At 42.4% G+C, this 27809-nt stretch overlaps 1 protein-coding gene across 1 annotated transcript in view; it reads left to right on the forward strand.

The window, feature by feature from the left end:
- LOC140482694 (immunoglobulin alpha-2 heavy chain-like) overlaps positions 1-27350 on the forward strand; it is a 47874-nt gene extending 20524 nt beyond the window's left edge. Inside the window, exons 3-6 of the mRNA XM_072580217.1 lie at positions 14710-14860; positions 17616-17659; positions 22805-22848; positions 23882-27350. Of these exons, the coding sequence (XP_072436318.1) occupies positions 14710-14860; positions 17616-17659; positions 22805-22848; positions 23882-24004 (362 nt within the window). The 3' untranslated portion in view covers positions 24005-27350. The remainder of the gene's footprint in view (positions 1-14709; positions 14861-17615; positions 17660-22804; positions 22849-23881) is intronic.
- Positions 27351-27809: the final 459 nt, after the last annotated feature.

The following is a 27809-nucleotide window of genomic DNA, read 5'->3' on the forward strand; positions in this document are numbered from 1 at the left end:
AATGAATAAATTCAGCCCCATCGAAATCTCTGACACCAAAGGAGTCCATCAATGTCGTAGACTTTAAAATCACCCACTGAATCAAACCTGCTGCTTTTCAATTGAGAAATACAGACAGAGTCATACAGCACAGAAAGAGACACTTTGATTCAACGCATCTCTGTTGACCAGATATCCCAATCTAACATAGACCCATTTGTCAACATTTAGCCCACTACCATCTCAATGAATCTTATTCATACACTCATCCAGATTCCTTTTAAATGTTGTAATTGTACCCACCCCCACTATTTCCTCTGATCGCTCATTCCATATGCACACAATTATCCGCTTGGAAAAGTTACCACTCAGGTCCTCATACCTGTGGAATCCATGTCCCTCATGATTTTATAAACCTCCATACAATCACTCCTCAATCTCCAACTCTCTGAGGAAAAATGTCCCAGTTTATTCAGCCACTCCCTATAGCTCACACCCTTCAGTCCTGGCAACATCTTTGAAATTTCTTCTACAAATTCTCAAGTTAAACAACATCTTTCATATGGAAAGGCAACCAGAAATTATAGCAATATTCTAAAGGTTGCCTCACCAATGTCTTGTAGTGCCATAACATGACATCCCAACTACTCTACTCAATGTCATATCCAACAAAGTCAAGTGTACCAAAGACTTGCTTCACCATCCTCTCTACATGTGAATTCACTTTCAAGAAACTATGAAGCTGCATCCCAAGCTCTTTTAAATGACAGCTCACAGGGTGAAGTAACTCCACAAAGGCCGGTATCCCATCACCCAGATCGTCTTTATTAAATCATGCAGATTCTTAGACAGAGGTCCGGCTTCCCACTCTCAGAGTGAGCAGAATCTCTAACACTCCTGTTTATTTCTTTCAGCCAGGGCTCTCTGATTGGACCAGGTTAATAGCCCCAGTCAGGGAACTCATATTCTAAGATATCCACCTGGCTGAACTTGTTAAAATCACCACATCCTTTCCCCTCTATGTCCGGGGATGTAGGCCTGTTCTTTCTCTTGAATGGCCTAATTCAAATCTGTTTTGTCATTTCCAGGAATCCAGCTGTTCATGTTGCTTGACCAAATGTTTTTTTTTTAGAACACTTAGTTGTGTCAAGTAGTTCTGCTGTTTTATCTCTCTTAAAGGCATCGTGCACCCACATCTTCATAACACCTCCCCCCTCTGTGGGTAAAGAATTTGCCTCTGTCGGTAAAGTTTATCAGAAAGAACAGGGAAGAAGGGCAAAATGGTATAATTTTGAGAGATACAGGATCTAACTAGTCGTTGATAGTAAGACATTAGTAAAGATGCACTCTTCCTGATCTGTTACCTGAGAGTATGGAAATTTGTAGGATAGATGGACAGAGATTTAGCATTCCCCTATGTAAGATCAGGTTGGAGTGACATCTTAAGACTGGGGAAGTTACAGTAGTAATGATTGACAGAGTGTCAGTTCCAGGAATTCAGTTTGTTCTTAGGAATGATTTGGCAGAATCCAAGGTGGGAACAACACCCGTTGTTGTGGAGAAGCCCAAAGAGGACCAAGACACTGATGAGTTAAAACAGAAATATCCTGATATTTTCACAGACTGTGTTGTAACCAGATCCCACTATCATAAGTCACAGCACGAAATAAAAAGTAAAGGGAAAGATGAAAGAGTTGAGGTTCACTGAGAGTACACCCTGTTTGATGTTATGGTGCAGGAAAAACCTGAACAGACAGACGGTCAGTGTTATGGACTAGGCTAGACCACTCAAAACAGTCTTTAGCAGGCAGCCCAGACCATAACTTCACAATTTGTTTCAGTAAGTGAAAATTACCCGGAGTAAATTAACGAGGTTGACTACTAGATTGTAAAACAGACAATAAGTTATTCACAAAATTACACAATGAAACACAAAGAACAGAATAAAGAACCCTTATAGAACTCAATCTATCCAAACTAGACTTAAGTATGCTGTTCCAAATCTACACAACAGTTCCAATAACTCCCTTTAAAAATCAGTATAAATGGAATACATGCTTACAGGTTGAAGTTGAAGGGCAGAAGAAGAGACAGAATTTCCACACAGCTGGCTGCTGAAACCACAACCAGTTCAGGACTAAATTAAACCGCTCAGCTAGAGAAATGACCACTCCTCTTTCATTATACAAGTCACTTCTAAAGCATGACCACTTTGGCCTGAGGTCTCATCTGTTCACAAATAAACAAAAGGCCTTTCAAAATCCTTTTCATCTCTGTACCAAACCAGACTGATCATAACCTGGCCTAGTTTATTACCCCTCTGAAAAAAAACAAGGACACAGTATCCTTGAGAAAAGAAACAGCTTTTAGAAAAAGGGACTAGCTTTGTGACATCTCCCTCCTTTAAAAAAAGGACCATCCACACCACAAGATGGCTTCATTCTTAACCCTTTAAAACCTGGTTAGTAGTCTAAACGCTCATATACACTATGCTGACTTTAAACATGCAAACGTGCACAACCACATCCAAATTCAGGCCACGGTACACCCACCACCAAAAGCCAACGTATCTCATTTGAGTATCTAATGCACTTTTAGTTAGATTTACCACCAAGCCTGCTTTTCGAAGTCGATCAAACAAATCTGATAAATGCTAAAATGTTCTTTCCATAAGTGTCTAAAAATCACCAACAATAACCCTTAATAGCCAGTTTCTGAAATGTGCCTGGAGCGTTTTTCATGCCAACTGATATAGTTCATTTGGTATTATGAAAATCAAAATTGCCTTTACTCTCTCTGATGGATGTACTTGCCAGGAGCCTCTGAGCAAGTCTAACTGAGAAATGTAAGTTGTTTGTTCCACTTTTTTGATACAGTTCTCCAACCATGAAATTGGAATTGCATCAGTCTTTGTAATGATGTTGACTTTGTGATAGTCCACACAAAACCATTTGGTAGTATCTGGCTTTGGCACCATGAGGTTAGGAGTGCTCCAGTCACTGTAACTCACTTCAATTATGCCATCTTGGAGCATGCGCTCTATCTCCTTCTGAACCTGCGTCAACTTTAGAAGGTTATGCCAATAAGGATGTTGCTTAATCGGGACAGCATCTCCTATCTCTACATCATGCACAATTAGGTTAGTACTTCCCAGTTTATTTCCGCATATTTCCCTATGTGATAGTTATAATTCTTTGAGGCCTTTTTGATTTCTTTTTGGAAGGTAACCCAATAATTTTATCCCAATTTTGACAACTTCTCATTGTCCAATTTGATTTGAGGAATGTCCAAATCAGAATACTTTGAACTTGCTTCTTCCTTCAGTGCTGTAATCATTAACACCTTCTCCTCTTGCTTTCCTTCCCTATCAAAACACCTTTTGAGCATATTCACATGACACACTCTGAGGTTTCTTCCTGACTGGAGTTGTTATCAAGTCATTCACCTCACTCAATTTCCTCCCGATTTGATATAGTCCAATAAACTTTGCTTTTTAAGGCTCACCTGTTATTAGAAGTAACACCAATACCTTATCCCCAATTACAAAATTGTGAATTTGTGATTTCTTATCCTCTTCTTGTTTCGTTGTATGCTGTGATACTTTTAAATGCTGTCCAGCCAACTCTCCATCTCTATTTAATCGTTCTCTAAAATTTGACACGTAGTCCAAATGGGTGGTCTCTGAATTCAGACTTATTAATTTCTCCTTAATCAAGTTTAACAGTCCTCTTACTTCATGTTCAAAAATTAATTCAAATTGACTGAATTTGGTCAATTCACCTGGTGCACCTCTGATCGCAAAAAGTACAAACGGAATTCCCTTATTGCAATCATATGGATAATCCTGACCATAAGCCCTCAACATGGTCTTTAGTGTTTGATGCCATCTCTCTAGTGCTCCCTGTGATTCCAGATGGTACACAGTAGATTTGAATTGCTTTATTCCCACGTTATCCAGAATGTCCTTAAATAGTTTGGATGTGAAGTTTGATCCTTAATCTGACTGCATTTCTATTTGTAGTCCATATCCTGTTAAAAAAATAAGTAATTCTTCTCTAACCCTTCTGGCTGTGATGCTGCATACTGGGATTGCCTCTGGAAATCCAGTCGACATATCCATTATTGTTAATAAATACTTATTCTCACTTTTTGGTTGAAGTAGGAGATCTATGCAATCACTCAAGACTCTTGTGAAAGGTTCATCAAATGCTGGAATGGGTATTAAAGGTGCAAATTTTATTACTGCCTGTGGTTTTCCTATAAGCTGACATGTATGACACATCTGGCAAAATTCAACTACATCTTTGTGTAGTCCAGGTCAGTAAAAATGACTTTGTATTTTAGCCTGTGCTTTCCTCACCTGTAAATGACCTCCAAGTGGTAGCTCATGTGTCACTTGCAGCACCTCCTTTCTATACACTACTGGCAAAACAGTTTGATGAATCTCTGCCCATTTCTCACCTGCTTGAATGTGTGACAGTCTCCATTTCCTCATTAAGACATCATTTGTGAAGTAACAACACACAGGAATGAATTCACTTTCCACCTTTTAATATAACTGTTTCAACTCTTCATCTTTCTGCTATAATTCAATCAGTTTTACGGAGATAACAATACTTGCATGTTTACCTATTGCTCCTTCTCTGTTCCACTTATCTGATCGTAGAAAGTTTCTGATAAAGCTATATCCGCTTCCTTATCTGTGCCTTTTGATCTCCCCTGCTTCACCTTGTGCCTCTGTGATCGTGTGGTCACACAATCAGAGAAAATTCCTGGATGAACATTCGCCATGTCTTCAGCTGCCTGTGTCTCCACTGACTTTTCAACTACAGTAGACAGCATGCTGACTGGTGAATCAGCTCTCTCATTTGCAAGGACAAATTGTATTCCTGGAGCTGAGAGTTTGTCCAGTACTCCTACCATGACTTCTCCACTCTTCACTGGACAATCTAAGCTCACTTTACATAATTGAGCACTTCTTGTCTCCCTTTGAATTCCTGTTACCAGTACCTTTTTCAGGCAATAGTCCCTTGGGAATGCATATCTCCTCATCCTTCTACATTACAGACTGAGAGGATCCTGTGTCCATTAATGTGGTATCCTCCTTGCCCGCTATTCCTGGCCTGTGTGAATAAACCAGACTGATCGTGCCCAGCCTAGTTTATTGTCCATCTGAAAGAAATCAAGGACAGAATATCCTTGAGAAAAGGAACAGCTCTTTGAAAAAAAGGGACTAGTTTTGTGACATCAGACAGAAATGTTTAGTCCTGAAAGACAAAGAGACTTGCAAAGGCAAGATGACATGATAAAAGATCTATAAAAAGGCAGAGAATATTCCAAAGAGTTATTGTCTGAAAGATAAAATCCTAAAACAGAAATGGAGACCGTGGCAGGTTCATGCAGAGGAGAAATGGGCCAACGTGCACCAAAATTGTGTTGCCGGTAGCATACAGATGGCAGTTGTTATGGGTAGCACACGAACCTCGTGTAGGAGGTTACCTTGGGGTTCAAAAGACTCAGACTAAAGTACAAAAACATTTTTATTAGTGTGGAATGCACAGGGATATGGATAACTTCTGCCGTACGTGTCATCGATGCCAAATGTTAGATGTGCCACAGGCGGTCATAGAACCACAACTCTGTTGCCAATCCCCACATTTGAAGAACTTTTCACGTGGGTTAAAATTGATTGTGTAGTTTCCCTCCCCAGAACTAAAAGTGGGAACCAGTACTTGTTAACCATATTGAATGTGGAAAAAGTGAGGACTACAGATGCTGGAGATCAGAGCTCAAAAATGTGTTGCTGGAAAAGCGCAGCAGGTCAGGCAGCATCAAAGGAACAGGAGAATCAGCATTTTGGGCATAAGCCCTTCTTCAGGAATCAGGGCTGAAGAAGGGCTTATGCCCGAAATGTCGATTCTCCTGTTCCTTTGATGCTGCCTGACCTGCTGAGCTTTTCCAGCAACACATTTTTAAACCATATTGGATGTGTCTACCAGATTTCCGGAGGCAAGTCCATTACGGAGTATCAAAGCAAAAAGGGTAGTAGAAGAGTTAGTAGCTTTCTTCACATGGTACGGTCTGCCCAGAGAGATTCAGTCAGAACAAGGGTCAAATTTTACTGTTGGCCGTTTCAGAAGTTTATGGATAGCTTCGGTATATAGCACTTTAAGTCTGGTGCCTATCAACCTGAATCCCAGGGAACTTCAGAAAGGTGGCATAAGATCCTGAAGACCATGTTGAGAGCATACAGTCAGGATTACTCGAATGATTGGGATAAATGTATCCCATTCGTATCGTTTGCCAAAGGGATGCTCCAAATGAATCTACTCAGTTCACTCCCTTTGAGTTAATATTCGGTCATGAAGGGACAGGCCATTTGAATTTAATTAAAGAAACATTGACAGGACCAAAGTCAGAGATCTCACACTTATTATTTATCAGAGGTGAGGGAAAGATTAATGGAGTTGGTGAGTTAGCTAAACAGCACGTAAAGAGGGCAACGTATAGAATGAAGCAGGGAGCAGATAAAAGCTCTGAGACTTGGATGTTTTCCTGAGGAGATGGTGTGTTAGTACTGTCACAATGATAGGGGATCCCTTCAAAGCCAGGTTTAGTGGTCCCTGTCAAATTGAGAAAACATTGAGTCAGGTCAACTATTAGTTAAAGATGTCAGATAGAAGATGAAGGTATTGAGAATGTCATGTGAACATCTTTAAACCATATTATATGAGAGAGAAGTAACTGGAGAAACCAGTGTTAGCTACTGTCCCGCAGAGTGAGGAATCAAATCCAGATGATTTTGATTTTGATGTGCCTCAAAATAGATTTAAAAATGAAAAAATCCTTGAGGAATGGGATAGGTTAGTAAGTTCTCGGTCTCAGGACCATAGAACGCAGTTGAAAGATTTGTGACTGCAGTATCAGGACATACATAAGAATCAGATGGGGAGGACAAATGCTATTGTACATGAAGTAAGTGTCGGGAATACTGCTCCAATAAAACAACACCCCTAGCGGCTTAATACTTTCAATGCGAGACAGGTGCAGAAGGAGGTGGAGGTCATACTCGTCGAGGGCATCATTGAACCAAGACAGAGCTAGTGGAGTTCGCCGATCATCTTAGTTCCCAAACCTGACGGGACTCAATGATTCTGCATGGGTTAGCGGAAGGTCAACACCATTACAAAATCAGACACGTATCCAATTTTTCGATTGGAGGACTGTATCAAGAAAGTCAGACAAGCCAGTTACATCACTAAGTTGGACTTAATGCGTGGGTTATGACAGGTACCTTTATCCGGAGACGGTGAAAGAAATTTCTGCATTTGCAACCCCAAATGTGCTATATCAGTTTAAAATGATGCCCTTTGGAATGAATAACGCACCCGCCACATTCCAAGGACTCCTGAACAGAGTTGTGGTTGAGTTAACAATCCTGATTCCTGATGAAGGGCTTTTGCCTGAAATGTCGACTTTCCTGCTCCTCAGATGCTGCCTGAACTGCTGTGCTTTTCCAGCACCACTCTAATCTTGAGTCTGGTTTCCAGCATCTGCAGTCCTTGTTTTTACCTTTCTTTAACAACGAGCACTGTGACTTTACGTGTCCCACCTAACCACAGTGGAAACACCTGAGACCTTTCACCTCCTTTCTACCCTCTTGGGCTTCTTTTTTATCCAGTGGCAAATTCTTACCAGTGCTCTCTACTCTTGGTTTCGTAGTGTAGGATCTCCCCTTCTCCCAACTTCTATTCCTCACAGGACGAATTTCTGGCTGGAAACTTGTCTTATGCACCAATATGTACTCATCTGCTAATTCTGCTACCCTTCTCACTTTCTGAACTTTCGGTTCCTCCATGTGAATTCTTACAATCTCTGGAAGTGAGTTTTTAAACTCCTCCAGCAGAACAATCTCTCTTAGAGCCTCAAAGATCCTATCTATTTTCAAAGCATGCTCCCATTGATCAAAATGACTATGTTTAATTCTTTCAAATTCAGCATAAGTCTGACCTGGTTCCTTTTTTATGTTTCCGAACCGCTGTCTATATGCTTCTGGTACCAATTCACAAGCAATTAAAATAGCCTATTTCACCTCTTCATAATCTCTTGAACCCTCATCTGACAGCACAGCAAATACCTCACGAGGTTTGCCTACCAGTTTAGTCTGAGCTAACATGACCCAAAAATCCTCGGACCACTCCATCTGCCTAGCCAATGTTTCAAATGAAATAAAGAAAGCTTCAACATCTTTCTCTTCAAAATGTGGCAGTTTTGACATATTTATATGCATAAACCACTACTTTCTATTTTAATCTCCATCCTGTTAACTTGACTTTGCTGATTAAGTCGCAACTTCTCAAGTTCAAATTCTGCCTCTTTCTCTCTCTCTTTTTCTCACCCTTTCTTCTTTCTCTCTTTGCTCAGCTAAGAACCTTCTCTCTCTCTCTTTTCTCTCTCTCTCCCTCTCTTCTCTCTTTCTCTCTTCCTCTTTCTTTCCTCTCTTGCTCTTTGTTTATCTTCAAACTCCATTTTCCTCAATTGTAATTCGAGTTTTTCTACCTCTGCTGAACTTGTCTGTTTCTCTGAAACACCTAAGTGTTGAGTAACTCCCTTACAATTTCAGCTTTACTTTTGTGAAATATATACATATCAATGACAAGGTTGAAAATGTAGATGGGTAGTTTAGTAAGTTTACAGATGATACAAAGATCTGCAGAGTTACAGATTGTCAAAGGATACAGTGGGTTATCGATCAGATGCAGAAAAACTCAGAGAAATGGCCGATGGAGTTTAATCCGTGTAAGTGTGAGGTGCTGCACTTTAGGAGATCAAATGTTCAGAAAAATTATACAGTTAATGGCAAGTCCCTGAATAGCATTGATGTACAGAGGGATCTTGGATTTCAAGTTCATAGCTCCCTGAAAGTGGTCATGCAAACAGAGGGTGGTAACGAAGGTATATGTAATGCTTGCCATTATTGGTTCGAGCATTGAGTACAAGAGTCAAGATGTCCTGTTGCAGCTTTTTAAGAGTTTGATTTGGCCACACTTCAATTCTGGTTGCCACATTATAGGAGGGATAAGGAGGATTTGGAGAGGGTGCAAAAGAGTTTTACCAGGTCTGCCCTGCTTGATTTAGAGAGCACAAGCTTGCATTTGCCAGGAGCAGCTGGTAAAGAGGTTAGGATTTTAAGAGATACAGGACCTTCTCAACCTGTGATGCTGAAAGGTGGGGATATATGTACTTCTGAAGGACTGCTGCCAGAAAAGGTGCGAGCACCAGGAATTCAAGGTGAGAGAAGTGCTCAGTTATGTAAAATGAGCTTAGATTGCCCAGTGAAGAAAAGAGAAGTCATGGTCGGAGTACTGGACAAACTTGCAGCTCTCGTAATACAATCTGTCCTTGCTAATGATATAGCTAGTTCACAGGTAGAAGTTCTGCCGATGGTGAATGGACAGCCAGTAGAAACTCTGGCAACTGAACGACTGCAGGATACATTTCCTAGGATTTTTCCTGACTGTGTGGAAATGAGGTCACAAAGTCACCAGAAGAAAAATAGAGAGCAAAGCGTACTAATAAGAAAATTGAAGTGGACTTAGCAGGTACCCTGTCTGTTCAGATGGTTGAGACAAACCAGGAACAGATAGATGACAAAGCAGATAAATTAACTGAGGTACTGTAGAAAGATGAAGAATTACAGCAATTGTATCAAAAGGCATACACAGAAAAAGAATCTAAATGTATCCCTGAATGTTATTAACTGAAAAAATGCATTTAACGAGGATACGGAGACCATCATATGTCCAGGCAGATGAGAAATGGGCAGAGGTTCCTGAAGTTGTTTTGTCAGTGGGTTATCTGACCTGGTCCATAACAAGCAGGACCTCTGACATTCGTGTTCTTATCTGTCAGCCAGGGCTCCCTGACTGGAACAGGTTAAACAGCCCCAATCAGGGAACTCATGTTCTATGACATTTATCTGACTGACCACATCACAGTAACTACAAAGAAACAATGATATATTCCAAGACAGGATAATGAGTGATTTAGAGGGAAACTTGCAGTGGGTAGTATTCCTATATATCTGCTGCCCTTGTCCTTCTCAATGGCAGTGAAGATAAGTTTTGAACCTGCAGCAGAAAAAAATGGTGCCTCCAAAATGTTAATCAGATTCTGACGAGAGTTGAGAAATATTATTTAACACACTTTTTATTTAATCATTTCTGTTTATTGACTATTTTTATCTGAATCAGTCACAGATGCATCTCAATTGTTCAGTGTTTTTGCAGACAGAATGGAGGTGCTCTGAGAAGTGGTCACCCAGTCTGTGTTTCATTTCCCAAATGAAGAGGAGACTACATTGTGAGCAGTGAATACAGTTTGTCTCATCACAGAGGGTGGAAAGGAGTTGAAAGGTCTCAGGTGTTTCCACTGTGGTTAGGTGGGACACGTAAAGTCACAGTGCTAGTCGTTACAGAAAGGTAAAAACAAGGACTGCAGATGCTGGAAACCAGACTCAAGATTAGAGTGGTGCTGGAAAAGCACAGCAGTTCAGGCAGCATCCGAGGAGCAGGAAAGTCAACATTTCGGGCAAAAGCCCTTCATCAGGAATCAGGTTGCTAAAAAAAGGCAATGTGGGAAAAGATGCGGTTAAGGAAGCTAAGCCAGTGGCCTTAGTGAAATTAGTAAAGGAGAATGTGTTAAATTCCTCTGGTAAAGAGAAAGCAGAGAGCTCAATATAAACATTGAACAATTCTCAGCCTTTACTCACAGATTGAATAAACTTTTTCTCCTCTTGGACCGGTTCCTCAATCTCAAACTCTTTCTCTTCTCTCTGTCTTTCTGCTTCACCATCTCGTTTGTTCTCAGTATTGCATTTAACATTCTCTTGTCTCTGTCTGGTTTTGTTTCATTCATAATTGGCATGGGTTCATCACTGGCTGAGCTGGTACTTGTTCATTGTGAATGGCCCTTGAGAAGAAATGTCTTCTCTACTACAGGAAGCAGCTGAGGCCAAAACATTGAATGTTTTCAAGGAAGATTTCGATATAGTTCTGAGGGCTATAGAGTTCAAAGGGTAAGGGGAGAATGTGGGAACAAGGGACTGAGTTGGATGAACAGCCATGATTATGTTGAAATGCAGTGTAGACACAATGGGCTGAATGGCCTCATCCTGGTCCTAGTTTGAATATTTTGAGAAGGTGATGGTGATCTGCCTTCCTGAGCTGTTGTGATTCCCTTGGTGTCGTGATATCTGATCCACTTACACTGAAGGAACGATGATGTAGTGCGATCTCATGTAAAGGTCAACCGCCTATTTTTCATCCAAAAGTCTGGAATTTTCCATATATCTCATGTAAAACTCCACCCTAGTTCTTCACAGTTAACAGATCAACATTTATGAGTCAGTGTGCCTGCCCATTACACTCCACTCCAGCTTTCCAGTCTGCTGGCTATGCCATTCCGTTCTGGGCTTTCCAGTCCACCAGCCGCCACGCTTCAATCAGATTTTCCGAATTACTGTAATTCTTGAGTTTTTTTCTTTATTCTTTTAGACTTTAATTTTTCTGCTGGTATGGTATGAATTTTGATGGACATGAATTTCAGCTCCTCAAATGTAGTATCCCTGTAATAGTCAATCCCATAAATTTAACCATAAAAAGTAGTCAAAAAAATTCAACTGATACTTGAGTATATCTAGTATGTATAGACCTACATGCACTTTATCGTACTGGGAACTGAAATATGGTGCTACAGTACCATTCTTCTATAGCAGGCAGAATGAAGATAGTTATTTTTTAGATAAATATTCAATAATGGCTATAATTCCTTTTTCCTTTTGTTGTATATTATTTTATAAAGCGATCTGGCTTTTGTTTGTCCATTTTTTGACTCATACTAAGCATGAATTTCATCCACTCAAACGCAATACTCGTGGACTAGTCAGCCCCCTAATTTCAAATTTTAAAAAGTATATAAAATGTTCCATGTTTACGCAAGTTCTATATGGTATTTTGAATTCAGGATAGTGAGTGCCCTGGAGGCGAACCTGAAAGAGATGTTGTCCCATGTACCTGCTGCCTTTGTCCTTTCAGATGGGAGAGGTTGTGCTGTTGGAGAAGCTTTGCTGAGTTACTGAATGGCAATTTGTGGATAGTACCCACTGTCCAGGAGTGTAAAAGGGAGTGAATGTTGAAGGTGTTAGTTGTTGTGCCAATCCGGTGGGCTGCTTTGTCATGGATGGCATATAGCTTCTTGAGTGTTGTTGGAGCTGCACCCATCCAGGCAAGTTGTTCCACCATCCTCCTGATTTCTGCTTTGTTGATAGATGGGAGGCAGGCTGTGGGAGGCAGAGTGTGAGCTACTCACTTTGGCCTGCTCTTGTAGACACTGTATTTATTACATTGTTCCAGTTAATAGATGAGTCAATGGGAACTCCCAGGATGTAGTTCATCAGGGAATTTTCTTCCATTTTTCTGATGGGATGTGGGCATTGCTGGCAAGGCCAGCATTTGTTCCTCATCCCTTATTGCCTTCAAACTGTGTCGCTTGCCTGTTCATTTCAGAGGGCAGTAAGAGTAAACCACATTGCTGTGGGTCTGGAGTCACATGTGGGCCAGACCAGGAAAGGATGGCAGATTTCCTTCCCTGAAGGACGTTAGTTAACCAGATGGGTTTTTACAACAATTGATGGGAACATCAGGAATTAAGGTGATATGTTTCCAGCTCTCAGTTAGCCTAGAATTGTTGTGTATTACTGTGTTACAACTCGTTTGTGAGCAAATTCAATAAAGACGCAAACAGTTGGCGCCTGGTTTGGAGACGCTGTTGCCAATGAGAGGTCTGGGTCGCAAAAAGGGTGACTCCATAATTATCTAACGCTGTGTTCACGCAGAGAAGGGTTCAGTGCCAAGGCTGCACACAGGAGCTCAACATTAATCCATCAGCCTGTATTTATCTTTAATTTGAGAATTTAACAGAATACAAAAGGATTTATTTAATTGAAATTTGCTGTATTTCACAGGCATTTGCTCCCATGAGTCAGTTCCACATTAAAACTGGATATGTTTCTCAACATCATTTAAACTAAAGATTAAACAGGGCTCATTAAGATGTGACTAATTTATCAAGGAAATTTCAAACTCTCAGCTCTCAAGTCTTTGGGCCATCATTTCCCACAACCCCCTGCAGCTCCTGTTCTGCACAATGACACTCCCATCTCTACCTCTGATGTCCTTGCCTTGAGCACCCCCTTCCTCACCCCCACCCTAGTTACTCTCCTTCTTATGACCCTCATTCATTCCCTTTGTCCAAGAGACACAGACAGAGGGACATAGGAATAGGAGTAGATCATTCAGCCCATCCAGTCTGCACCGACTCTTCAAATGAGCAGCATTCCTGACTGCCAATGTCCTGCTCTCTCCCCGCACCCTGCACACTGTTAGGATACAGAATTGGATGGAGCAATAGTGAATCAGAGAGGGTGTGCTCAGGGACCACCGATTGCAGGCTGTTTGAAACTTTCAGCTTTTTTCTTTCAGTTTTCAGTGAGAATGAAACTTTTTAAATGGCTGCTCAATCTCTTTCAATCAGTCAGTCATGAGCACTGTGAAATTCTCCCCTTGATAGTTTATTCACAAAATGAATCACAGCAGCAAATTGGAAAGCATTCAGTGATGGATATGTTTCAAATCATTCCCCCTCAAATTACAAACAGCAATATCCACACAGGAAGCTTCAGTTTATCCTCTGTAAATTGTCACATAACCAAGAGGAGATTGCATAAAATATTACAAATCCAGTTACATTATGTTTTTTCTTTTCAATATGAACAGATCCATTGGCTGATCCAGTCCTTATTCAGGATCGAGTGGTCAGCAAGGTAGTAGAATGTGAAACTGTTGAGTTCCAGTGTGGCATGTACAATGCCAGTGTGATTGACACTGATTTCACTGGCACTACCAGCGACCTGGCAGCAACAGGGAGTGGGTGATAAGACACTTTGTGAATGGCACCCTCACCAAGACCCAGGGTTTCCCTGATGTTGTTCAGCTTTCCAGGAACGTCAGCAAGAACAGTTACGTTTTGAGCCTTGTCAATGTGACTCTCAATGATACTGCTGTGTATAGTGTGGAGCTACATCTATGGAGCAGGGAGCCAGCTCATTATAACTGACAAGTCAGTTGGAGGGAACACTGGTGTGAACAGGGAAGGGAGCACCCGGTTGCTGTGCTTCATCAGTGGAAGGGCAGAATGGTCATCAAGGCCAGGTATTCCCAAGGCAGTATGAGGAGTGTCGTGGAGGAGAACTTTCAGGAGGTGGTCTTCCTATGTATCTGCTGCCTTTGTCCTTCTAGATGGATGAGGTCGTGGGTTTGGAAGGTGTGTCTGAGGATGTTTGGTGAATTTCTGCATTGTATCTTATAGATAGTGCACAGCAGGAAGTCAGTGGTGGTGGGACTACATGCTTGTGACTGTGGTGACTAATACTGCCAGTTGCTTTGTCCTGGATGATGTTATGTTTCTTGAGTGTTTTTGGAGCTGCACTCATCCAGGCTTGTGGGGAGTATTCCATCACACTCCTGATTTGTCTCTTGTAGATTGTGGACAGGCTTTGGGGAGTCAGGAGGGAAGTTGCTATGCTGGAGAAATCAAAATTAATGTTATTGACAATCTTAGAAATTACTCAGACTGACGTGACTGTATGTGTAACATTCTAATATATTACAGAAAAGTCTTCCGATGGTATTCCCTGGACTTCAGATTCCATTTTAATCATTGGCACCATTCTGGGCTTCACTGTCTTGATCCGCATTGTCCTGCTCACATATTTCCTTTGGAAACGAAAGCTGTGCCCATCAGTAAAGGACTCTACACAAGGGTAAATCCCATTTCATCTTGGGTTTGATTCTGTCACTGCAGTTATTGTTTTTGACATTGGGGGGTGATTGGCATTCCTACTGCAGCATACAGATCCATTGTAAATGGTGGGTCAGTGACTATCGAGACCATGCCATACATCCAGATGCCCATTCAATGCCAGTTTGCTCCATCTCTGCTATCACATGTCCTCCAGTGTTAGGCCACAGGTATCTGCTGGTGACAGTCAGAAAGCTTTAAATGGGTCAAGCATTAGACATCACCTGCAGGATCCCCAGTAGGTACTGAATCATTACCTACCGAGCCCAGTGTCAGGGTCTGCCTAGGTGCTTGAAGCTCACTGGCAGCACAGTACCTCCTGCTGGGATGACCAAGTGAGTGCTAGATCACTCAGCCCAACAGCCCATGCTGGCTTTTCACTTCCACATCAGCAAAAAGTCCAAATCACATTTTCCAGTCCTGCTCCCCCATCCATTCAATCCCCTTTATCCTCACACGCCTCTCCAATTGAATCCTGAATGTTGACATTGATCTGGAGTGACATCTAAAGCCTCCCCACCCTCTAGGTGAAGGGATTTCCTGAGCGTCTGGACTCGATCTTTTCTGTTGTATTTTGTATCCATGATCCCTCATTCTTCACCCCCTCAGTAGTTGGTTTCCATCTCATTAATTGTCCCTATAAAGGATTTTAAATACATTGATTACGGACATAAAGCCTGGATTCTTCCCAATGATATAAAGGCTTTCAGAAGTGTTTCTTTGCAATTCCATTTGCTGTACTGGGCAGCATCCCAGTGAGTTGTTGACCAAAAGGAATAAGAACAGGAGTAGGCCATTTAATCCTTAAAGCCTGCTGTGCCATCCAATAGGATAATGGCTGATCCAATATTCCTCTCATCCACTCTCCTGCTTTCCTCTATAACCCTTGAATCCCCAACTGATCAAGATTTCCACCTCAAATGTTCAAAGACTCTGCCCCCACAGCTATCTATGGCAAGAAGTTCCAAAGATTCACATCACTCTGAGAGAAGAAATTCCTCCTCATCTCAGTCTTAAATTGCTGTCCCATTATTCTGAGACAGTCCTCTGGTCCTAGACTCTCCCATAAGGGAAAACATTCTCTCAGCATTAACTCTGTCAAGCCCCTTAAGAATCCTTAAAATGCAATCACCTCTCATTCCTCTCGTCCCCAGTGAGTAGAGTCCCAACTAGTTCAGCCTTTGCTCATAAGACAATCCCTTCACACCAGGGATCATCCTTATCAACCATTTCTGAATTGCCTTTATTAAATAATATATTTTATTAAAAATGGCAATCCTGTTGACTGTACTTCAGATGTGGAGGTCACTATCTCAGTCTTCACAGCTTCATAACCTTAAAGAGGAGAGTTCTGTCAGTGTCTGGAGGCTGATGAAATGTTCACTTTGAGTAAAGGATACATATGCTCAGAGGATCTTAACTAACATTCAAAAGATAAAGAATATTCTCTTGATGTTGAAATTATAAACGCTGACTTTGTGAAAATTGTTTGAATCTAGCAATGAGTGTAAATCCAATGGGAATTTAGAGTATTATTCATCTAGACCGAGCCCAGTGGAACACTGTATCCAGTTGAGTCTAGCTGCTGTTTATCCATAACCCTCCAGCACAGGCTACAGAGTCCTCTTACTGAGAAAGACATCCAAACTGAATTAAAATGTGGCACTCATATCAGTATCTCTGTCTCCAAATATGGCAGTTATTTTCGTATTCACCCGTGGAATATAGGCATCAGTGGCTGGCCCCAGTGTTTATTCCCCTGGAGAAGGTGGTAGTGAGCTGCCTTCTTGAACCGCTGCAGTCCAGTGCACATGCTATGTTTGTGTGGTCCAACTGAAAGATTCAAGTCTCCGATCATCAGCTCCTAACATGAGCTGCAGGATGGGGTCTTGATTGGGAGCCAGAGACTCGTGATTTCACCTTGTCCCCAGTCCAAGCCTCTTTTGTCCATTCCTCCCTGCTGGAATATTCTTTCTGAACCTCAGGGATAAGAGAGGTAAAAGTCAATTCCATCTCTAAACATTTTTCTAAACGATTGGTTTATTGATGTTAAAACACAAACAGCTTACACATGAATAGAGTTGAAACTTAGGTAAACCAGAAACTAACGTCTGCTATTTTTCTGAAAGCCTGAGGGTTAATCCTTCCTCACTCTCAATTTTCAGCTGGTTCTTCTTCCATTGTAGAGAAGTTGCTGGTAAATGATTGGGTTCATTGCTATTTTTCAATCTGTTCTGATTCCTCTCTTGGGCAGTTGGGACTTGAACCCAAATGACTGTGTCAGAGAGAAAGATACTGCCCCTTAAAAGAGAGAGACCCCTTAACAATCAAAGCTGGACTCAAACCAGAAACCTTCTGATCACATCACAAGCCAGAGCAAAGTCACAAATCTGCTGATGGCTTGCTCCAGCTCCATTTGAACATTAGTGCAGCACATTTCTTGAAGAAAGCTCCCCTTCCACATTCGAAAACAACAACAACTTGGTCAAGTTTCCCAGCATGCCCTCTGTTTTGGTCAAATTCTCTCCTTTGTTGTTCACATGAATTCTGCTCTTTTTAGAAAAAGATTCCAGTTTCTAGATTGTCCTTTTCATCTTTAAACTGGTCTCAAAAGTCCATTGGGAAAAGTGTAAAATCCATCATCCCCAAGATTGTGAAGATGACAGTGTTGTTGTGTAGTAAATGTGCAATAAATCGAATGTGTTGTATTTATTTAGGAGCCCTGTTGAAGACGAGAACATTGTGCATCCAACAGTCAATGGTAAGCAAACTAATTCCATCATTATTGCAACATTGGGCAGGAATTACTCTGTTCCAAATCTCTATTTAACACAGTTAGATTCCAGATGTCATTAATAAGCTCATGGATGAAGCAGCTCATTTGCCGGATTGACACAAATTACCATCATGGTCACTCACCGGGACATATCTTAGGATAAATCCCATCCAGCCCAGGGGACTTACCTATTTTCACACTTTCCAGAATTTCTAACACGTCCTTCTTGTGAACTTCAATCCCATGTTGTCTAATAGCCTGGCTCTCAGTATTCTCAAAAACATTGTCTTTTTCCACTGCGAATACTGACACAACATATTCATTTAGTGCTTCCCCTATCCCCTCAGACTCCATGCACAACTTTCCACTAATGTGTTTGATTGGCCCTAAGCTTTCTCTTGTCATTCTTTTGTTCCTAATATATCTACAGAAAGCTTTAGCGTTTTGCTTGATCCTACTTGCCAATGACCTCTCATGTCTCTTCCTGGCATTTCTTAGCTCTCTCTTTATGTCTTTCCTGGCTAACTTGTAACTCTCAAGTGACCTAATTGACCCTCCACATATCATCCTGACATAATCCTCCTTCGTCCTCTTGACAACAGCTTCAACATCTTTAGTAAACCATGGCTCCCTCTTTCGACCACATTCTCCCTGTCTGACAGGTATATACTTACCAAGGGCACATAGTAGCTGTTCCTTGAATATGCTCCAGATTTCAATTGTGCCCATTCCCTGCAGTTACCATCCCCAATCTCTGCATTCTAAATCTTGCCTAATCGTACCGTAATTGCCTTTCCCCCTGCAATAACTCTTGCCTTGTGTTATATACATATCCCTTTCCACCACTAAAGTAAGCATAACCGAATTGTGGTCAGTATCAACAAAGTGCGCACCTACCTCCAAATCTAACACCTGGCTGGGTTCATTACCCAATACCATATCCAATGTGACCTTGCCCCTTGTTGGCCTGTCTACATACTGGGTCAAGAAACCCTCGTGCCCACATTGGACAAAAACTGACCCATCTAAAACACTCGAACTATAGTATTTTCAGTCAATATTTGGAAAGTTAAAGGCCGCCATAACAACAACGCTGTTACTCTCACTCCGATCCGAAGTTATCTTGGCTATCCTTTCCTCGACATCTCTGGAACTATTCGGAGGCCTATAGAAAACTTCCAACAGGGTGACCTTGCCTCTCCTGTTTCCAACCTTTCTGCACTTATAAAAGAATCTCAAGAGTGCGAACCCATATTCATATGTGTCTCTTTTTTAATCATTCCAAATTACAAAATTGATATATTTTACATACTATTTATCACCACAAAACAGTGGAGATAAGGAGAGATGTTTTCATTGGACAGAGTTGCTAGGAACTCAAACACACTCCCTGAAGATTTGTTTCAAGCTGATTCCATTACGAATTCGATGAGGAATTTGAACAGGTATTTGAGGACGAGGAATGTCCATTTTGAACAGAGCAGTGAGGAGAGACGGCTGAGAGAAATGAGGGCTGCTGGGTAAGACAGTTTTTCCCACTTAAAACGGGACTTAGCTCAAGAGTCGGGCCTCCATTTTGAACAGAGCAGCGAGGAGAGAGGGCAACGAGATATGAGGGCTGCCGGGATGTTTTTAAGTTGATGAGATCTAAACTCAAGACCCTACACCGTAGGGCCTCCCTCCCACCCACCTCCTCTAACCTTACTAAGAGTCTGTACACTCAGTAAGTTTTCAGGTATTATCTTTTTTTTTCTTTTCTTCCCTTCCTTTGTTTATTCTTGTGCAGGCTTTATGGCTGATAGGGCAGTTGCATGTTCGTCCTGCAGAATGTGGCAGGTGAGAGACACGACACATGTCTCTGCCGACCACTTCTGTGGGAAGTGGACCCAACACTTGCTCCTCAAAAACTGAGGTAGGGAACTGAAGCTGGAGCTGAATGATCTGCGGATCATCCGGGAGGCTAAGGGAGAAATTGAGAGAATGTACAGGAAGGTGGCCACTCCTCAGACACAGGATAAGGACAGCTGGGTTACAGTCAGGGGGAGGAAAGGGAACTAACGGATAGAGCAGGGATCCCTTGTAGCTGTTCCCTCAGCAATAACTGTACCATTTTGGATACTGCTGGTAGTGACAGCCTACCAGGGGAAAGCCATAGTTGTCAGGTCTCCGGCACTGAGGCTTAGAAGGGAAGGGGCAGAATAGAAAAGTGCTAGTGGTAGGGGACTCAATAGTTAGACGAAATAACAGGAGATTTTGTGGTCAGGAACGGGACTTCGGAAAACATGTTGCCTCCCCGGTGCCAGGATCCGGGATGTAACCAGTCAAGTTTACAGGATTCTGAAGGGGGAGGGGGAGCAGCCAGAAATCATGGTACATGTTGGCACCAGTGATATAGCCAGGAAAGGGATTGAGGGTCTGAAAAGTGCCTACAGAGAGCTCGGTTGGAAACTGAAGAGCAGGTTGAGTAGAGTAGTGTTCTCAGGTTTGCTACTGGTGCCATGAGATAGTGAGATGAGGAATAGTCAGCGAATGCAGCTTAACATGTGGCTGCGAGGCCGGTGCAGGAGGGAGGGCTTCAGATACCTAGACCATTGGGATGCCTTCTGAGGAAGGTGGGACCTGTACATGAAGGATGGGTTGCACCTGAATTGGAGTGGTACAAATGTCCAGGGTGTGAGATTTGCTCGTGTGGTTTGGGAGGGTTTAAACTAGTTTGGCAAGGGGGTGGAAATCAGAACTACATATCTGAGAGGAGGGTGGTTGTGGATGGGGCAGTGACAGGACATAGTGAATCTATCAGTAAGGTTATTCATATGATGGAACAAAGGGATTGGTTAAAGTGTGTCTGATTTAATGCAACGAATGTCAGAAATAAGAGTGATGAACTTAGAGCATGGATCAGTACTTGGGGCTATGATGTTGTGGCCATAACGGAGACGTGGGATTCACAGGGGGAAGGAATGGTTGCTAGATGTTCCAGGGTTTAGAACATTTAAAAAGAGCAGGGCAAGTGGAAAAAGACAAGGGGGTGTAGGATTGCTAATCAGAGAGTGCGCCACAGCTACAGAAACAAAGGTTGTCAAGGAAGGTTTGTCTACTGAGTCAGTATGGATGGAAGTTAGGAACAGCAAAGGAGCAGCCACCTCATTGGGGGTTTTCTACAGACCCCTAATAGCAGTACAGAGATTGAAGAACCCATAGGTTAACAGATTTTGGAAAAATACAAATGTAGCTGGATTGTTTTTATGGGTGACTTCAACTTTCCCAATATTGACTGGAACCTCCTTAGTATAGATGGTTTGGGTGGATCCATTTTTATAAGGCGCATTCAGGATGCTTTTGTTACTCAGTATCTTAACAGGCCAATGAGGGGAGAGGCCATTTGGGATTTGGTGCCTGCCAATGAGCCAGAACAGGTGTCAGATGCGTGAACACTTTGGTGACAGTGACCACAACTGTCTCACATTTGCCATAGTCTTGGAGAGGGAAAGGAACAGTTACCAAGGGAAGATATTTAATTGGGGTAAAGGAAATTATGACACTATTCGACAGGAGTTGAGAAGTACAGTTTGGGATCAATTGTTCCACTGAAAGGGCACAACAGACATGAGGAGACTGTTCAAGGAGCAGTTGTTGCGAGTGATGCACAAATTTGTTCCTCTGAAACAGGCAAGAAGGGGTAAGGTTAAGGAGCCTTGGATGAAGAGAACAGAGGAGCTTCTCATCAAAAGGAAGAAGGCAGCTTAGATCAGCAGTAGATCTAGCACAGCTTTAGAGGATTACAGGCTTGCAAGAAAGGAGCTCAGAAATGGACAGAGGATAGCCAGAAGGGGACACGAAAAAGGCTTCGCATGAAGGATTAGGGAGAACCCAAAGTCATATTACTCATGCGTGAGGAATAACAGAATGATTAGGGAGAAGGTAGGGCCAGTCAGGGATTGCATAGGAAACTTGTGCGTGGAGTCTGAGCAGATAGGGAAACTATAAATGTGTTTTTTGCTTCAGTTTTCACTGAGGAAAGGGACCTTGTTGTGAATGAGAAATTTGAGCAGCTGGGAAACAGACTTGAACAGATCAACATTGATGAAGTTGATGTGCTGGAAATTTTGGCAAACATGAAGATTGGTAAGTTTTCAGGGCCAGACCAGAATTATCCAAGGTTACTCCAGGAAGCAGGAAAGGAGGTTGCCATGCCACTGGTGAAGATCTTCCTTCCTCACTCTCCACTGAACTCATGCCAGAGGATTGGAAGGATGTGAATGTTGTTCCTCTTTTCAAGAAAGGGAGTAGGGACATCCTTGGCAATTACAGACCAGTAAGTCTTACGTCTGTGGTCAGCAAGGTTTTGGAAATAATTCTGAGGGATTTTATTTATGATTATTTGGAAAAGTATAGCATGATTAAAGGCAGTCAGCATGGCTTTGTGAGGGGCAGGTCTTGCCTCACAAATCTTATTGAGTTCTTTGAGGAGGTGACAAGACAGGTTGACGAAGGTCGAGCAGTGGATGTGGTGTATATGGACTTCAGAACGGCACTTGATAAGGTTCCACCAGTAGGCTCATTCATAAAATCAGGAGGTATTGGATACAGCAAGATTTGACTGTCCTGATTCAGAATCGGATGGCTGACAGAAGGCAGGAAGTGGTTATAGTTGGAAAGTATTCTGCCTGGAGGTCAGTGGTGAGTGGTGTCCCGCAGGGCTCTATTCTTGGCCTCTGCTCTTTGTCATTTTGATAAATGAATTGGATGAGGAGGTTGAGGGGTGGGTTAGTAAATTTGCTAATGACACAAAGTTTGGAGGTGCCATTGATAATATCGAGAGCTATTGCAGGCTGCAGCATGACATAGACAGGATGCAGAGCTAGGCTGAGAAATGGCAGATGGGGTTCAGCCTGAATAAACGTGAAGTTATGTATTTTGGAAGGTCGAACCTGAATGCTGATTATAAGATTAATGATAGGATTCTTGGCAGTATAAAGGAGCAGAGGGATCTTGGTGTTCAAGTGCATAGATCCCTCAAAGTTGCCACCCAAGTGGATAGGGTTATTCCCCTCACCATTTTCCCCAGTTGAAAGAGCTCGATTGTGACTTGGCTCCATTCTGAAGAGGTTTCATTCTGTTTTCTTTCAGATCGAACATGGAGCAGTGAGCAAGCAGCAGTTCCTCCTGTTGTGGTAAGGAAATGGGACACCATTGTTGTTTTTTGCTGCATTTTGATATCCAGGAGGAATATCAGTATCACCAGAACGATTACAAATCATAATTTATAGCACACAGAAAGTTTCTGTTCCACAACAGGCTTTGACAGAAAATAATCAAAGAGCAATCAATCATTTCCTTCTTTTTAATCTTAGGACAAGTTGCATGGACAGAATGTCCGCAATGTTCCAGTGCCTGGGAAATGCTCTCACATTTTGTGGGATTACCATCACAGAGAGAATGCCCTGGGGTCTATGTTCCTCCTAATGGATTGGTCAGGTGCAGGGGACCGTCTGAGGGCTGAGATTAAGAAGAGGGAATGAGCTATACCTTGTGGCTGTAATTCAATCTCAATTCCAATTTCCTTCACCATCCCCAATGTTCTTCATTCCCTCAGTATCCAACCGGTTGCTGTCTGGTGTCTGTGAGGAGCTGAAACCCACTACAAGCCCTGAATCAGGAAGATTCAATCCCTGCTCTGCTCAAAATGAGCTGACTGCAGTTGGGGGAGAGAGAGAGGAGCTTGGCTCCATTGACCTCAGCACCCGAGATTAAGAAGTGGGGATGAGCCAGCATTCCAGCTTTTCCCTCCCGGATCATGATCCAGACATCCTTGGATACCAGCCAGGGCTCATTGGGGACTTTTGCTGCTCATTCAGATTGATTTCGATTCAAGCCTCAGGCACAGATTTGAGCACAGATTTTGGGCTGATCCTCCGGGGCAGGACTGAGGGAGTGCTGCTCTGTAAAAGCTGCCCCTCTTTCGGGCGAGGAGTTAAGACTGCATCCTTTCTGCTGCCTCAGATGGATGTAAAACATCCCTGGGCATTACTTTGGTAGAGAGCAGAGAGGTTGTGCTGAACTCCCTGGGGATTATGTGTCCATTCCCCAACATTCACCAAAACTGACCATCTGCTCAGCGCTGCTGCTGGGATCTTGCTGTGTACAAATGAGCACCTCCCGGTGTCTGTGAGGCAATTACTGAGTGATGTTTGTGTTTGATTCCAGCTGGCTGAAGGGAAATGTCATTATGCTGAGGTTCACTTTCATCAACAAGGGAGTAGCCAGCCGACAGTGACAGCTGCTGAAAGGAGCTCGGAGTACGCAGTTATAAAATGGGACAGAAACTGAAGTTCAACAGGATTCTTTCACTCTGCAGCAAGGAGCAGCCAAGAACAGCTCAATCAAACAGACTCATCTTGGCTTCAACTTCACATTCACCCAGATTCAGGCTTCCTCACCAACAAATGCCTCATCTCCATATGTTCCCAGACCCTGAGATTACTGGGCACTCAGACCCTCCTAGACCCTGAGATTACTGGGCACTCAGACCCTCCTAGACCCTGAGATTACTGGGCACTCAAACCCTCCCAGACCCTGAGATTACTGGGCACTCAGACCCTCCTAGACCCTGAGATTACTGGGCACTCAGACCCTCCTAGACCGTGGTAGAGCCTGGAACAGTACAGCACATGAATGAGCCCTTTGGCCCACGAATTTGTGCTGAACATTATGTCAAATTAAACTAATCCCTTCTGTGTGCCCATGGTCCATATCCCTCCATTCCTTGAATATTCATGTGGCTTGTTTAAAAGTCCCTTAAATACCCCGATTGTAACAGGCTCCACCGCTAGTCCTGGCAATGGGTTCCAGACTCCTCCCACTCTCTGTGTGAAATGACTGCCCCTCACATCTCCTGTGAACTTCCCCTCTCTCACCTTAAATGCATATCCCATTGTATTAGACATTTCAACTCTGGGAAAAGGATTCTGACCATTGATCATATCTATGCATCTCATTGTCTTATGGACTTCTATCAAGCCTCTCCTTAGCCTCTGCTGCTCCAGAGAAAACAACCCAAGTTTTTCTAGCCTCTCCTTTTGGCTCATATCCTCTCATCCAGGCAACCTCCTGGTAAACCTGTTCTGCACCCTCGCCAAAGCCTCCACATCCTTCCTGTAATGTGACAATCAGGATTGAATGCAATACTCTAAATATGGCCTAACCAAAGTCTTACAAAGCTGCAATGTGACAACCTACTCTCATACCAATTAGGCAGAAGTGGGTACTGCAGATGCTGGAGATTAGAGTCAAGATTGGAGTGGTTCTGGAAAAGCCCAGCAGATCAGGCAGCATCCAAGGAGCAGGAAACTCAATGTTTCGGGCAAAAGCCCTTCATCAGGAAGCATCAATTTTCCTGCTCCTCTGATGCTGTCTGCCCTGCTGTGCTCTAGTACTCAATTCCCTGGCCAATAAATGCAAGCATGCTTAAGCCTTCTTGACAACCCTATCTACTTGCATAACCATTTTCAGAGAGCTGTGAACTTGGACCTCTACATAATTGTTTTTCAAGGTCTTGCTATGAACTGTCTACTTTTCCTTAACATTTGACCTCCCAAAGGGCAACACCTCACACTTACACAGATTAAACACCACCTGCCATTTCTCCACCCATATCTGCCACTGATTTATATCCCACTGTATCCTTTGACAACCTTCTATCCTATCCACAACTCCAGTGATCTTTGTATCACCTGCAAATGTACTAATCCACCCACCTATATTTTCATCTAAGTCATTGATATTGGAATACAGCAGAGGTTGACCCCCCCCCCCTCTAAGAACTCAAACTAAAACATCCAATAGGAGCACCTTGCCCTAAAAACTGTAAAAGGAGTGTAGAAAGTGATGTAACCTGCCTTTCAGAAACTTCTAGTTATTAAATAAATTAAACCCTTGACACTCACTTCACAAATAATAAGTAACAATTTAATTATGTAACTACTCTAACAGTGACCAAATTAACTTAACTATTAATATGCCAAATAAATACTTTCTAACTACTAACTAGTCTCAAATAAAACAAGGTTCTTCTGGTATGCTGTGCCAATAAATACAAGTCTCACTGATATAACAGAAAATAGCATTCCGTTTCTCAAAATTATAGCTGATTACATGTCTTCTCGAACCTTTTGTGCATTCACAATCAATTTTATGTCAAGAATAGTAACTGGCTGTGAGAATGGTTGTTATTTAAATTGTGTTTTCTATAAGACATACAGGAGGTTGTGAGAGCCAACGATTCTCTCTCAACAGCTAGGTGGCATTAGGTCTAGTGGTCTCTGGGATCTTTGTCTAACTACCCCCTTCTTTTATACCCATGATGACATATCAATATTTTTTATATAGTGTTACAATACAGTAAACCCCTTATTAATTTAAACTGAAAAGATTCACCCCGTGCTGTAATCTGTTAAAATTTGAGAGGCAAAGTACTTTCCCAAAAGTCACCATTTAAAGTAAATATTAACAAGTTTTTAAAAGTCTAACAAAGAATAATTAACTAACAACTATATATAGCTCCTTTCTCTAAACCTATCTTTTACTTTCTCTTCTATAATACTGATCTGATAAAAATCCATGTTATGATTTACAAAAAAAAAATCATGTTTCAAAACTAGTCAGCTTTGCTGATTGTCCTCTGTAGATATTCCCCTGTCTTCTTTTCTTAAGGATTTTGCTTCACAGGTCATTGATAGTTAAAGATACCTTTAAGAGAGCACATGTTTCTGTTAGCAGTCTCTCTAGTTGTTGGTGCTAGCTGCTCTTTTCCATTTTGGGTAACTGTTCAAAATGTCTGATATTTATATCCCAAAACATTGAATCATTTCATTAGTTTGTTGTCAAAATGTTTTTTTTTTCAAATTCGATTGGATTTTGGTAACTTGGGGCATAATTTAAACTGATTGGCCAAATTTCAAATTTGGTTTTGTATCCTGGCAACACAGCTCTTAGCTGTTTCAACCAACTGTTACATTGGTTCCTTGTTCTAGGCTCTCTATGCTTCTCTAAATCCTTGGTAGCTTTTCAACGCTCTTAAAGGTACAGTACTCTTACACCGTCATAACAATAGGTTCGGTCCTATGTTGCCAAAACCATCAGATTTAAATTTAATAGGTTTTAGCATCAGAATGAAAGTGAGGGCTGCAGATGCTGGAGATCAGAGTCAAAAAATGTGGCACTGGAAAAGCACAACTGGTCAGGCAGCATCCGAGGAGCTGGAGAGTTGATGTTTCAGGCATTCCTGATGAAGGGCTTCTGCGTGAAACATCAACTCTCCTGCTCCTTGGATGCTACCGGACCTGCTGTGTCACACTTTTTTGACTTGTGATATCTAAGTGCAGGTATACCATTCTTAATTCAAAACCCTCAGGGCCAGCTGGTTTTCGGATTTCAGAATTGTTTTGAATTTTGGAATAGGTGACAGTTTCACGGTGAAATAAAAAATATATATTGAACAGCCTACACACCTGGGTACTATGAGCGCTGAGGTAAAAGCAATGACTGCAGATGCTGGAAACCAGATTCTGGATTAGTGGTGCTGGAAAAGCACAGCAGTTCAGGCAGCATCTGAGGAGCAGTAAAATCGATGTTTCAGGCAAAAGCCCTTCATCAGGAATACAGGCGGAGTGCCTGAAGGGTGGAGAGATAAATGAGAGGAGGGTGGGGGTGGGGAGAAAGTAGCATGGAGTACAATAGATGAGTGGGGGTGGGGATGAAGGTGATATGTCAGGGAGGAGGGTGGGGGAAGGTAGCAAAGAGTACAATGGGTGGATGGGGGTGGGATGAAGATGATAGGTCAGAGAGGAAGGCAGAGTGGATAGGTGGAAAAGAAGATAAGCAGGTAGGACAGGTCATGGGGAAAGTGCTGAGCTGTAAGTTTGGAACTGGGGTGAGGTGGGGGAAGGGGAAATGAGGAAACTGTTGAAGTCCACATTTGTGCCCTGGGGTTGAAGTTTTCTGAGGCGGAAGATGAGGCGTTCTTCCTCCAGGTGTCGGGTGGTGAGGGAGCGGCGGTGAAGGAGGTCCAGGACCTTCATGTCCTCAGTAGAGTGGTAAGGGATTTGAAATGTTGGGCCATGGGGCGGTGTGATTG

The sequence above is a fragment of the Chiloscyllium punctatum genome, chromosome 11, assembly GCF_047496795.1.
Source record: "Chiloscyllium punctatum isolate Juve2018m chromosome 11, sChiPun1.3, whole genome shotgun sequence".
NCBI lineage: Eukaryota > Metazoa > Chordata > Chondrichthyes > Orectolobiformes > Hemiscylliidae > Chiloscyllium > Chiloscyllium punctatum.